The 13,360-nt window shown below is 38.2% G+C and overlaps 1 protein-coding gene across 2 annotated transcripts; it reads right to left on the reverse strand.

Annotated features, from left to right (window-relative positions):
- Positions 1-1,343: 1,343 nt before the first annotated feature.
- On the reverse strand, positions 1,344-5,379 carry LOC106872872 (melanotransferrin). 2 transcript variants are annotated; one of them, XM_089341211.1, is made up of 4 exons: positions 4,993-5,379; positions 4,343-4,517; positions 2,396-2,514; positions 1,344-2,095 (listed from the first exon to the last, which is right to left on the reverse strand). In XM_089341211.1, the coding sequence occupies exons 1-4, from the start codon at positions 5,048-5,050 to the stop codon at positions 1,503-1,505; spliced, it is 945 nt and encodes a 314-aa protein (XP_089197337.1). In that variant the 5' UTR covers positions 5,051-5,379; the 3' UTR covers positions 1,344-1,502. The 2 variants fall into 2 exon arrangements, with proteins under 2 accessions (XP_089197337.1, XP_089197338.1); XM_089341212.1 differs by having other exon boundaries at positions 4,343-4,514; positions 4,993-5,149.
- Positions 5,380-13,360: the final 7,981 nt, after the last annotated feature.

Here is a 13,360-nt window from a genome sequence, read left to right on the forward strand (position 1 = left end):
ATTGAGTTTCTTCAAATATGACATCAGGGTTGCTGTTTAGTGACAACTGTTTTTTCTCCTTAAAGCTGGTTTCATAAAAACGTGTGTCTTTGATTCTTCCTACAATAAAGGAACTGGCTTCTTAAAAGCAAGATTCTTTCATTGAAATTTAGGAAAACAAATACGTTGTTATTTAACCCAAGTTAAACCGGATCTATGATCAAAAACATTCTTCCATGCTTCGGAAATAACGTATCACGGGCTGTATTTAGTTTATGCGATAGAGTACAGTTTGAGGGAATTCGGCTGTCATTTATTACATATCGAATTACCACCTACAGACTTACTCGTTGCCTTGATAAAATGATGTGTATAGACACAATGTATGCTTTAGAACTATATGCGTTTATAGTATATATTTGTGTGTGTGTGTGTGTGTGTGTGTGTGTGTGTACTTATATATGTGCGCATGACACAATTGCACCGAAAATGAAAGGACTTGTCTGCAAAGCACAAATGTTCCTGTGATTGATTCACCCAATGTTAGCTCTCATTCAGTAGATCAATGACTAAAGTCGTTTCAGCCGTGATCATCATGTCAGATTCAACATCGTTGATTGCCTTGTCTTTTATTTAAGGTGGTCTAATGTGATTTGAGGAATATTTCTCACAGGTCGAGCAATCACACAAATGTCGCCATGCATAGAACCATGTGGACACCTGAGAAAAAGCTTGCTTGTATTTTTCATCCTCTTCATACATACTCTGAATTATGAGACTTTCTGGAATCCTCCACTCTCTCTCTCTCTCTCTCTCTCTCTCTCTCTCTCTCTCTCTCTCTCTCTCTCTCTCTCTCTCCCTCTCTCGCTCTCTCTCTCTCTCTCTCTCTCTCTCTCTTATTGAACTTACATTTGCTTATAAACACTGTTCTCACTATCCTAGTGATGAAGACATCGTGACTTTACTCCACGGGTCTTTCTATATCCGTACATCATCATACACCTACAATATTATTAGATATCAATACATAATGTGCATGGTTATAGTACCAGTCATCGATTATCCGAAACAACTGTAAAGATAAGACTTGATTACATTGTTTAACTGTATATACAACTTTCCATATAAATATCTTCCTTACACTTGCTACTGTTTGTCTTTTCTGCTTCCATATCCGCCCAACGAAAATTGTTCTGTACTCTCTCTCTCCCTCTCTCTCCTTCTCTCTCTCTCTCTCTCTCTCTCTCTCTCTCTCTCTCTCTCTCTCTCTCTCCCTCTTTCTTTCCTTCTCTCAATTTATTTAGAAAAATCTTTTAAATGATTATTTGAGAAGCTTATAAGAAATTAAAACCGAAACAACAGCAGTGATAAAATCAGTCGGAAATTTTATTTTAGAAAAAAAGGAGTCAAGATTAGATTTACTATTTTCTGTGGTTAACGTTAGTATCATGTCATTATTTTACCAATTGTTCCAAAAATATAATCCAAAATTTCTATTTTAAGCCCTGAACAACACTGACATCTCAACAGGAAATATCTGGCAAAGCATTGATATAGCTCGAACCCAAAAAGGCTTGATATTGACTGTGTACCTCAAAAAGGGATTCAGTAGTAGATGAAAATATCAAATTTTTACCGAAATTGTCAGAAAATAGAATGTCATCACTTTTGCTATCAAAGTTTTCAAATATGTCTTCGATTTGGTCGTTATTCAAGTTGTTTCTACCAACAATTGCATGAGGAGGAACTTGAGCCAGATGGCATTGTTCGTAATCTTCGATTTCGGCCGTTGAGCCATCCGCACACAACAATTCATAATCACTTTTTCGGAGTTCATTCAGAAATGTACTATGCTTCACAAAGGCAACATCAGCATCGGTCTCCTTCAAACATTTAGCTGCTCCGTTGTAACCGTAGTAAAAATTATCACTGTTCCGTTTGCAGTTCGGAGTGCACAAACTGCACATATTTGAAGCATTTATTGCTCCAGGTACACAGCTTGCAGTGAAAAAATTCGAAGCTTGAGTTAACTGGTTGTTTTTGTTAGTAAATAAAACACTCATCGGGATAAACCAGCCAGCAGTTTTGTTCAGACCAGTGTGACAAGATTTCTTACCTGGAAAAAGAGAGAAAGGAAATAAAATTTCTGAAAAATATAAAAAACATTTCACACGAAAAAAAGCGCAGAAATATTGAAAAAAAAAACGTTTCAAGTTATCATCTGAAAAGCCTTTTTGTTTCGTTGTGATTTGGGGAGTTGCCTGGAAGAACCAGAAACCTGTTAGATAAATTCCCATGTTACACCCATTTTCGTTCTGGGTTTAAATGCCACTCAAGCAAAAAAATCTTCCTCCCTAGATTTTGACCCCCTTTAAAAAAAAAAAAAAAAAAGAATTGAATATGGGAAATTACTTACCTTGTAAAGTATTGATAGTAACATTTGAGCTTTTCTTTGCTACGGCTACAGCGAAGTAACCTGCTCCATAAGGTAAACCATTATAAGTTTCTGCTACAATGGGTTTTAGATTATAGCACCTACAGAAACCAACATTTAAATAATGAGGAAGATTATTAGATATATCTAACTTAATATTATTACTAACTTCATTTCTGGTTCTGTTTTATATTATACATTTCGATTGATATACTTTACGATCGTCTTTTGATGCTCTACATTTATATACAAAATACACACACACACACACACATACATACGCACTCTCACGCACATACAAATATACATTCATGCATAATGGCGGCCATTTTGTGTTGAAGTCTCCACCATGTTGTGTGTGTGTATACTACCAGACAGATAATGGCTATTTTGCTCTTCCTGGCTTTTATACTCCCTTTTGCAATTCGATCTCTCCACTACAGGAGGTCACCTTTGTTAAACAGCATCCCTCTGAGATCTACATGGAGGCTGACATCGCACTGCACAGCCATTTTCACAGACTGTTTGGGGCCGCTTGGAACTCCGGCTTTCTACCTCAGGAATGGAAAAATGCGATCATCATCTCCATCTACAAGAAAAAGGGTGATCCTTTTATCTGCGGAAATAGTCGCGGGATTCCTCTTCTGGTTGTTCTCCAACAAGAATCTGACCAATCCTACGAAACTTGCTGTGTATCAGGCCAGCGTTTTATTCGTTCTTTTATATGGTGCAGAAATTTGCATGGTTCACTACAAGCACTCGAAGATTCTTGAATCCTTTCACATCAAGTGTCTCCAATACATCCTGGATGTCTCATGGGAAGGCAGGCTTCCACATCGAACCATCTTGGAACGCTGCAACTCCTTCAGCATCAAATCTCTAATTGTCAAGTGTCAACTTCATTGGACTGACCACCTCATCAGGATGCCCACTCCAGCCTCCATTGTATTATCTTCTACGGGAACTGACCGAACGCCAACAGTCCCTTGAAGGACAGAGGAAGAGATACAAAGATTATAGTTGCTGCCATCCTTCAGAAATGCAACATTCTTCCTACAGATCTGAAAATTCCGGTTACGGATCGAAGCGGACGATCGACCATCTGCCACCAAGCTTGTGAAACCGTCGAGACAAGGCGTAGTCAATGGCTCGATGGGCGCCGAGCAACGTGTGTTTTAACTACATCCAGCTCATCAGTTCCTTGTCCGACCTGTGGACAACTCTACCGCTCGGTTTTTGGTTTCCGCTCTCATCAGCGTGTTGGAACTTTACAGTATGTGCAGACCGGACCATCAAACCAGATATTGTTGTGAAAGACCAAAACAATAAAGTATGTTTATTGATTGACTCGAGCTTACCCTGTGACCATAATATCTCGGCAAAAGAATTTGATAAGCTCAGAAAAGATTTGCTAATCAAAATCGAAAAGATGTGGCATCTCAAGACGGTTACAATACCAGTAACTGAAGGAACATTTGGAATGATTAAAAAAGGAACTGAAAATCTTTTGAGGATGATCCTTGGCTTACCATCCATACAGGAAGTGCAAAAGATTGTCTTAACTGGTAACTGGTCACACGTACGGAGAAGAGCATTGTCGCTGTGAATTTTGTTTCCTTTATTTCTTTCCCCTTTGTTTTCTTTGTTTACTTTATTATTATTATTTTTCTATCTCTACTTCTCTCTGTGTGTCTTTCTTCCCTTTTTTCTATCCCATAACTTTGTAAATGAACAATCTGATGTGTTTATTTTAATGGCCTACCAATGCATACCGCGAGTTTCTTTGCCTTAGATATCAGGAAGACACTCGGCAAGAAATGGAAACAGAATTTAAAGAAGATAATAATAATAATGATAATAATAATAATAATAATAACAACAACAACAACAACAATAATGATAAATAAATGAATTAATTAATAAACTTACTTGCCAGCTTTGTAAATATTTCCTCCGTCAAGGCTCGTTATATCAGCCAAATTGTTTTCGATTTTTTCCAGGCAATCGCTAGCATTGGAGCCTTGAACACATGTAATATCAACGAATGTTCCACATTTCTGCATTTCTTTCACTGAAGTCACACAAAGTCTTGGTTCACTGGCTACTGGAATATGGAAGTGGAAGATAGTCAATCTCTCTCTCTCTCTCTCTCTCTCTCTCTCTCTCTCACACACACACACACACACACACACATTATGTATGTATGTATGTGTATACAGGTTATAAAAATACAAGTTACTAAAACCAACGCAAGTCGATGGCTTTCTGACTTGATATTTCAATATTTCAGGGTCAGAGCTTGTTCTTCAGGAATTGTGTTGTTAACTGACAGAAATTTTTTTTTTTTTTTTTTTATAAAGAAAGGATACAATGTGTTTATTGTATGTATAACTGGTAGAGAGGACAGTAATTATCGATTCAGGTAACTGAAAAATAAGACTGGAGCAAGGGGCTTTTTGAAAATGTTGAGGGTCACAACTTTTGATCCTTCTCTCTGCTGTTTCTGCCGAATTGTTTCCATCCTATGCAAAAATTAAGGAATATGAACGACTAAAATATAAAGAAGCAAATATACTTACCTGCAAATGAGGCCAGGACTATCGGCAGCAGGAGTTGGAATGGTCCAGAAGATGCCATCGGTTCTTGTGATTCTCGCTTGCTTCAGTCACTTGTTTCGCCGCCGGGTTTCAGTGCCAACCAAGCTCTCTCGCTCGCTGCTTTTATACTTTCAAGCTGCCTCTTGTCAACCCTAACCCTAACCCAACTAACTACACGGCATTAGTGGAGTGAAAGCTTCCCTCCTTCCTGCCCTCCCCCCTCTCTCTCGGTATTTCAACGGATTATTTTGCTCCTATTGTTCTTGATGCTATTTTTATTGTTACAGTTCATTGTTGCTGCCGTTGTTGTTGTTGTTGCTGTTGATGATGATAGGGCGACGGGTTGAAATAGTAACATGACTTAATTGTAACTTCACTTGATGCAGCAGCAGCAGCAGCTGTAGTAGTAGTAGTAGTAGTAGTAGTAGTAGTAGTAGTAGTAGTAGTAGTAGTAGTAGTAGTGGTATTTTTTGTTGATGTATGGTTGACAAAGCAATGTTTTATGTCCGTATCTTTAAGGTAGTGAGGTGAGAGGTGATAATGGTGGTGTTGGTGGTGGTGGTGGTGGTGGTGGCGGTGGTGGTGGTGATGGTGGTGGTGGTGATAGTGGTGGAGCTGAAGAATCCGGAAAGTCCAAGCGAATTACCAGATCCGGGTTGTCATTTAATTCTATTGTCTACACAATAGAAATACCGAAACACTTCAAGCCCCACCCCACCCCATCCCTGCCCCATTAATATCTCCCCACCCTCTACACCCCCACCCGCCACTTTAATGAGATTAAACAACAAACAAACAAACAAACCAGTGAATGATCCTTCGACCTGCTAGAAATAGCAGTCATATCTCGGTTCAAACACCGTGGTCTTAGAAAAGACCACGAAGTTGATATAGACGTGATGGTCACGAGTGGAATGTCTTTGATCATACGTCTACAGGATAAAGGATAGCCTTGGGCTAAACAACACTACATTACTATCAACAACAACAACCAAGTGTATGTACACAATCACGTATACATATACATACACGCTCTCAAACACATACACACACACATACATACACATACGCATTGCGCATACACATACATACAGGCAAAAACAGGTATACACATACATACACATATATGTACGCACACAGAGATACACAAACACATACACGCATACACGGGTACATTTATATACTCACACACACATACATACACACACATACAAAAATACACAGCTACCCATATTTACAAATATACATACATACACATATGTATACGCAGAGACACTCTCACACGCACATTACATGCACATATGCTCACACACCCATACATATACACATATATGTATACGTGCAGACACAGATACACACACTATGTAACACATGTACACACACATATACACTCACACACATACATTTCAAATTGTTTACTTAAATCTGAATGTATTAAAAATATGTCGGAGATGAGTACATCTCTCCTCCCACCGCTGTCGCTTAACTGGACAGGGTTATGTGATAGGCCGGCTATAATGGCTTCAATCTTTTATATTTAATACAATAAAAATAAGAGAAACTATATACTGTTTTACTATTACAATACATTTGATATAAAAGCTGATACTTAATGTTGGAAAAAGTTACAAAATTTGCAATTGAGAGAAACGGTCAATCAGGAATCCTCACAGATTAAAAAGCATCCTGTCTGCTGCTTGTTGGTTCCGTCTCTAATTTACTAAGAGCAGCTCCATCCACTGAAACCATTTTCGCCTCAGTCACTCGTCTTTTGATAAATTCCTGGAAGGCCCCTCCGTCTCCGCCTCATCTTCTTTTCAGATGGAACTTGCCTTCCTGCCACTGACCAGCTTATGTCATCATATTCACCTCCCCTGACAGTTTGCATTCCTACCACTGACCAGCTTATGTCATCATATTCACCTCCCCTGACAGTTTGCATTCCTACCACTGACCAGCTTATGTCATCATATTCAACAACTGCTTTTACTAATGTAAACAAACAACTCCTATTAAGTCATGATACAATGGATTTTGCAAATGCTAGAATTCCTACGATTCCAAGTCAGAACATTCCATTCTCCAAAATACCAGTTCAGGAATTAACATGTACACCTGGACACAGACAGACAGACAGACAGGCACACACACACACACACACACACACACACACACACACATACACACACACACACACACACACACACACACACACACACACAAACAAACGCACTCACATATACATACACACTCAAGTACACATATGTATCATACGTATACACACACTTACACACGCACCCACATACACATATTAATGTTTGTTTTTATGTTCAGTTATAATAAAACAATTTTACAGTAATCTGATGGGTCATTCTAAACTTTTGTAGAGTACAACTTTATTATTCTTAAACAAGAATATTATTGACAGTGACTTCGAAGTTTCGGCCAGCTAAGAGTCATCGTCGAACTGCAATACATTGAAATTATTGGATTTGTGTAGTTTCTGTTGATATAAAATTTTCCTTGAGTTTGTGGGTTTCTGTTGAATGGTAATTAGGTTGAAGGGTGGATTATGACTGGAGAGATGTGGAAAAAATTTGATTAAATTTGGGTTTGTGTTACTGTTCAGAATTTATTTGTGTAGAACTTTGTAAACAGGTGTGAAAGCTTCACATCATAGGATTGTCATTTAATGGTTCACAAAAATTATGTAAGTAAGTATAGGAAGTTCTTTTTTCCTTTTTTTTTTTTTGATCAGCGGATGTGTCATTTAGTTTCTGTTATGTTTGGTTTTATTGTTACCAGTCTTTTGCTTTGATAATGCGAAGCTCGAAGTCACAAGTTTAGTAAATGGGTGTCGTCTGTTTTTTTGTAATGGAATTTTTCAGGTTCCACAAAAGAATATAAGTAGGTGATATGTTTTAGCAAGTCAGTAAGCTCCTTTATTTCTTGGTTGTTGTTATTTAGAGTATTTCCTATTTGTATTTGAAAGATGAGGTCATTAGTAGAGCATGTCGTGGTGTCGTGCTTTGATGCTCACAAGTCGTGGGTAGATGTAGAGGTTGTTGGTAGGTATATTTTTCTCTGGGGTGGGGTTCGTTGTTTTACTAGCGATTTGATTAATTATGTAGAAATTTCAACCTTCGTTTTATGGAAGCAGAGTCTGTAGGTTGTGTTTATAAATATCTCTTCAAATATATATGTAGTGAAACTACCTCCCGCCATTAGATACAAAACTACTATCGCCATTACATACAATCTTCTCATTTAAATATAAATAAATGCGAGCGTAGTAGAGAACCCATTCCTTGTCATCACGTGACTGATTATTATTCGAATCGGCAACTTCTTCGAACCTTTCCCGCCAGAACGCAAACTGACCAATCACGGCCCCTAATAAGGTCACGTGATAGAGTATATTTCTACCATCTGGTGAGCCAATAGTTTGTTATAAATAGCTTTAACTCGGCGGCCAAATTTGTCTCGGTCCAGTTTCTCTTTGAGAACTGTTCCGTGTACCACACGACAGCAGCAGCAGCCAGCGACCATTTCAGCAGCTTCGTCCAGCCACGGTGACCACCGCCGTCGCCACATCAGCAATACGAGTCTACGACTACTATCCAGCATCATCGTCATGACCAACACGATTCTACGATTACTACTACCGAGCATCAATCTCCACCAGCGTCAACATGACTTACTATGTACACCACACCAAACTACCGCGGCACATCTCTCTCTTCGATTCTGTTAGGTGACTCAGCTTCACCACGGTAAATAAACAGACAAGAGTTCTTAAACAGACAAGAAATTCTCAGCCAGCGACGAACATCTGTATAACAAGAATCACGGCCCGGCATCGATGCCACGACATCACAACTAGTGATCAGCTCTGCCAAACTCAGCCAACTCACTTCACATACAGATTCATATTATTGTGTACCCAAGAACTGGTATAATTGTTCACGTGTTATTGACTCTCTTTCTCTCTGCTGTAATAACATACACACACATGTATCACTCACATACACACTTTTCTTTGTATGACGGCCTGTCTTTGATTATGTTCTTATATGTCGCATTCACACTCACACACAGACATACATCTTTAACGCTACAATAAATATCTCTGTTATTCATCTAATACGGTTGTGGTCTTTCATTACTGGTCATCTATGTTATCGTCGCATAACATATCATGTATATCATCCATCGATATATAATTGTGTGTTCGACCGTGTGACACGTTTAAATAAAAGGAGTCCTCTGTTTTCCCATTCGTCACCATTTCTCCTTTTATGAGTTCGCACGGTCGTCCCTTACATATACATAAATCTTGGATCTATTTCAAAACGGGGGCACCAGTTTTCATTTATGTTTTATGTAGTGTTTTTGGTACCGAAAGACTTTCAAACTTCGTATACTTATCTATTTTGTGTTATAGAACAGAAAAAAAATTTTGTATTCGAATTTATTTCATGTAAAAAATTGTCTTATTTCGATAATTTCTACTAATCACTGACGTCTATTCAGTTGAAAACAGTTAGCGCTGTAACGGTGTTTCTCGTATTAATCCCCTAACCCTAACCCTAACTAGACTGTTAACCCTAACCCTAACCCTAACCCTAAAACTAACCCTAGCTCTAGAATCCGAACTCTAAAATTGTTAGACACATAGATACGCACAGTGTAATTTATTATATAAACAATATATGCGTATAAATTACGATTAAACCGGATGAAATATGTCACAGGGAATAACATTTTTATGACCGCCCAGCAGTAACTCTATTAAGCTGAATGGACGTCAGTTATTGGTTGAAATTACAGAAATACGACAACTTTAACATGGAATAACTTGCGATCTACGTTTTTTTGTTAAGAAGACTAAGAGTAAAAGATGTTTTATATGACACATTCTACCAGTGTCCCAAGTTTCAAAGTGTTTCGTTAGTGTTTCTTTAAGAAAAAAATTGGTGCCCCCGTTTTGAAATAGATCCTAAATCTTGTTTAAGGCGTTTAAAATGACGAGAGATCAAAAAATAGGGAGTGTAGTGATATATGCTGATATACTCCTGGAACAATTATGTGGTAAGTTTGTAGTATTACTACTAGATAGTTGGTTAAGGCCGGGCATCACAAGTAAAACCCAAACAGAAAAAAAGGAAGAAGGTGAATAGATAGTCCGTATTTATATGTTAGCTGCAGATTGTTTGCAAGGAATTGCACTAATTGCATGCCTAATCTTAAAACGGCTCAGTTTGCACAACCTTCTTCCTTCGTTTTCAGTTTTAGATTTTACTTATGATGACCTATCTTAATCCACGATCTCATATCATTTCTACGAACATACCTTATAACTATTCCGGGAGTATACCATCATTTATCACAACCATATAAATATTCATCAGCCGGGTTTTTTATTGATTTCTTCTGATTTAAACTCCTTAAACATTCTTTTCTCCTTCTAAGTTTTGTATCAAAATATAAATGTCATCATCTGACCAGATGCCATATGATTAATAAATGAGGGCACAAAATGCACCTGCAATCGCTAGAAATGAGAGCAAAAATTTAACTCGAACACCCACACAAAAGCACTAACCTCAAGATATATGCGAGCTAATAGGAGTTGTTATAGAAGCCCCTGATGAGAAACAAGATTATATTGATCAAATTTCGAAATCACATTTTAAGGTTTTATCAAACTACTTCAATGTGTGAGTTATCTCGCCAGGGAAAGATGGCAGGGCTACTTTTTGGACAGTGTGCTGTGTTGAGAATCCGGGTATAGCTTCTACATTTTCGTTCATATGATTTTTTATCTTGCCCAATGCTCCAGTTATTGATATTGTTTTTATCTTCATGCCCCACATTTTGAATTCTTCGTACTTCAACAATCGAGGTCTTCGTACTTCAACAATCTCTCCACTACTTTTTTGACAATATTTTGATCAGAAGGGACTGCAGTATTTATCAGTAAACAGGTGTTTTGTTTTTTCTCTTCCCCCAGTCCTTGACTATTATGTCTGGGCAATTAGCTTTTATTTCTTTGCCGGTTTGAACCGGCATATTCCAGATGAGTCTGACCTAATTCGTTGTCTTTTACCTTGCTTGGCACATGCTTATACCACCTGCTGTCAATTTTGATGTTGTATTGTTAGCGTATTGTCCAGTGGATATAATTGCTTACTTTGTCGTGTGTGTATACATATTCAGACTTGGCAAGGACTGGGTAACCCCAGATGATGTGGTCAACTTTCATTGTACTAGTTGCACGTTCTGCAATAGGTGTTGAGGCCTGTTTCATTCTTTTTTTTTATATAATTGTTTGTAGACATGCATTGGTCTTCTTATGCAGCGAGAATCAATCCTTCCGTTTCGGCTTTTAGTCCAGAGCTTTTGAGCCATTGCTGACTTTTAGTTAGGCTTACTTCCTCTTTGTCAAGCCTTGCATGGGATTGGCTATGAACTGAATTTTCTCTCCCTTTTTATTCTTCAGTATCTTTTGTAATTCAGTTTTCATGTTGATTTTTGTCTCTCTCTCACCATTTCTGCTATGTTCTCATTTGAGGTCAGTGTGTCAGTGTGGAGTTTATTTGTTTTGTATTTTGTTGCCGCCTTGTGTATAGACAAAAGCTGTTTTACTACATGCAGTAGTCTTCTTTTTGTTTCTAAATACATTACTAGTCCAACTGTCGTTATTCATAATAGTTTTCTATTTGTATCAGGTTACGGCCTCCTTCTGAGCAGGGTAGATATATTCTGTCTGCATCTGCTTTGGTGACTTCAATTACAGCAGAGTCGATAACATCGTTTCTCATATATCACTCGTATCGAACTTGCAGGGAATGAAATGCAAAGTTGACACATGCACTTTGAATAGAGACCATTGACGGACAAAACTACACAAGGAGTAACATTTAATTCGACATTTTCGACTCTTCTCAACATTTTATACAAGAGAAAGCTCAGAAAAGACGGCATGGTCATCATCTCCATACATACACACACACAAGCGTGTGTGATGTGTGGTGTGTGTGTGTGGTGTGCGCGTGGCTTTGTGGTTAGAGTATTCGGCTTCGTAAGTTCGATTCTCGGCGATGCGTTGTGTCCTTGAGCAAGACGCTTTATTTCACGTTGTTCCAGTTCACTCAGCTGGCAAAAATACGTTATGTATGATACATAGATGGCTACTTTAATTTAATATTGCTGCAATTACATATCCTGATTTTTTTATACATACATATGTATGTGCGCGTGCGTGTGATTGTGTGTGTGTACGCACGTATGTATGTATGTATGTATATGCTGTAGTGAGCGTCGGTTGATTTCGAGCACTACCACTTTCTCACTGTTTCAAATACCCGTATCAGATATGGCTTGTTTCTCTACCGTGCGCTCTTCGGTGGTATTCAAGTCATGACTGCTCTAAATTGTTTGTTACAAATGTAGCGCATACATTTACCAAGAATTTCATCAACGACGACTCCGCCTTTGTGTATTCGCCCAGAATGGATTTTCGATGTGTCAATGGATGAACACACATTTAAACATAAAGGGTAGCAATACTTGGGTGGAGTTGATGACATTCTACACACCATGACGTGTCAACCTCCTCTTTGCAAATAAAATTTCGTGAGAGACAAAACCGGTTTTTGAAAGTAATGCAACCACAGGCTCTGCCGGTGAAATCTTTTCTGAATTCTCTAACGTGCAGAAGGGCTTCAGTATGTTTGATTTCATTCGATAGTGAAGCAATATCGTCGACAAACTCCAGATCAATGTCACGAAACCAACTTCGTTGGACTTCTTGGGTGTAAATTGAGTAACCTAGAGACTATCAGTGAGAAAGATGAAGGAAGCCAACGTATCACCTTGGAGAACCCCCCAGTGCCCAAATCGAATATTTCAATTTCCCTGTCTAGTGTGATCATTCGTCCCATATTTAGACGCACATGCCCTCAATGGCTCGGAGAGTATCAAGATGAATTTTGTATGGCTACAAGATCTTGATCTTTATAATTTTATCCCGATGAATTGAACCAAATGTTTTTTTTAAGTTGATAAATACCAAAACAGCTCTAGATTATCTTTATTTACTTTGTCTGCTATTCCCTAAGGGTAAGGGTCTGTATGGCATTTTTCTGCTTTTAGATCTTTTTCAAAACGGGGGCACCAGTATTTTCTTAATGAAACACTTTGAAACTTGGGACACTGGTAGAATGTGTCATATAAAACATCTTTTTCTCTTAGTCTTCTTAACAAAAAAACGTACATCGCAAGTTATTTCATGTTAAAGTTGTCGTATTTCTGTAATTTCAACCAATGACTGACGTCCATTCAGCCG

Source organism: Octopus bimaculoides, chromosome 24 (assembly GCF_046866305.1).
Source record: "Octopus bimaculoides isolate indiv1 chromosome 24, ASM4686630v1, whole genome shotgun sequence".
Taxonomy (NCBI): Eukaryota; Metazoa; Mollusca; class Cephalopoda; order Octopoda; family Octopodidae; genus Octopus; species Octopus bimaculoides.

Excerpts from the sequence above, each read along its gene's own strand:
- LOC106872872 (XM_089341211.1), bottom strand. The coding sequence starts at position 5,050 with ATGGCATCTTCTGGACCATTCCAACTCCTGCTGCCGATAGTCCTGGCC. Across the intron at positions 2,515-4,342 it reads AATATTTACAAAGCTGGCAA|GTGCTATAATCTAAAACCCA; the intron begins GTAAGTTTATTA and ends TGGTTTCTGTAG. Across the intron at positions 2,096-2,395 it reads TACTATCAATACTTTACAAG|GTAAGAAATCTTGTCACACT; the intron begins GTAAGTAATTTC and ends CTCTTTTTCCAG.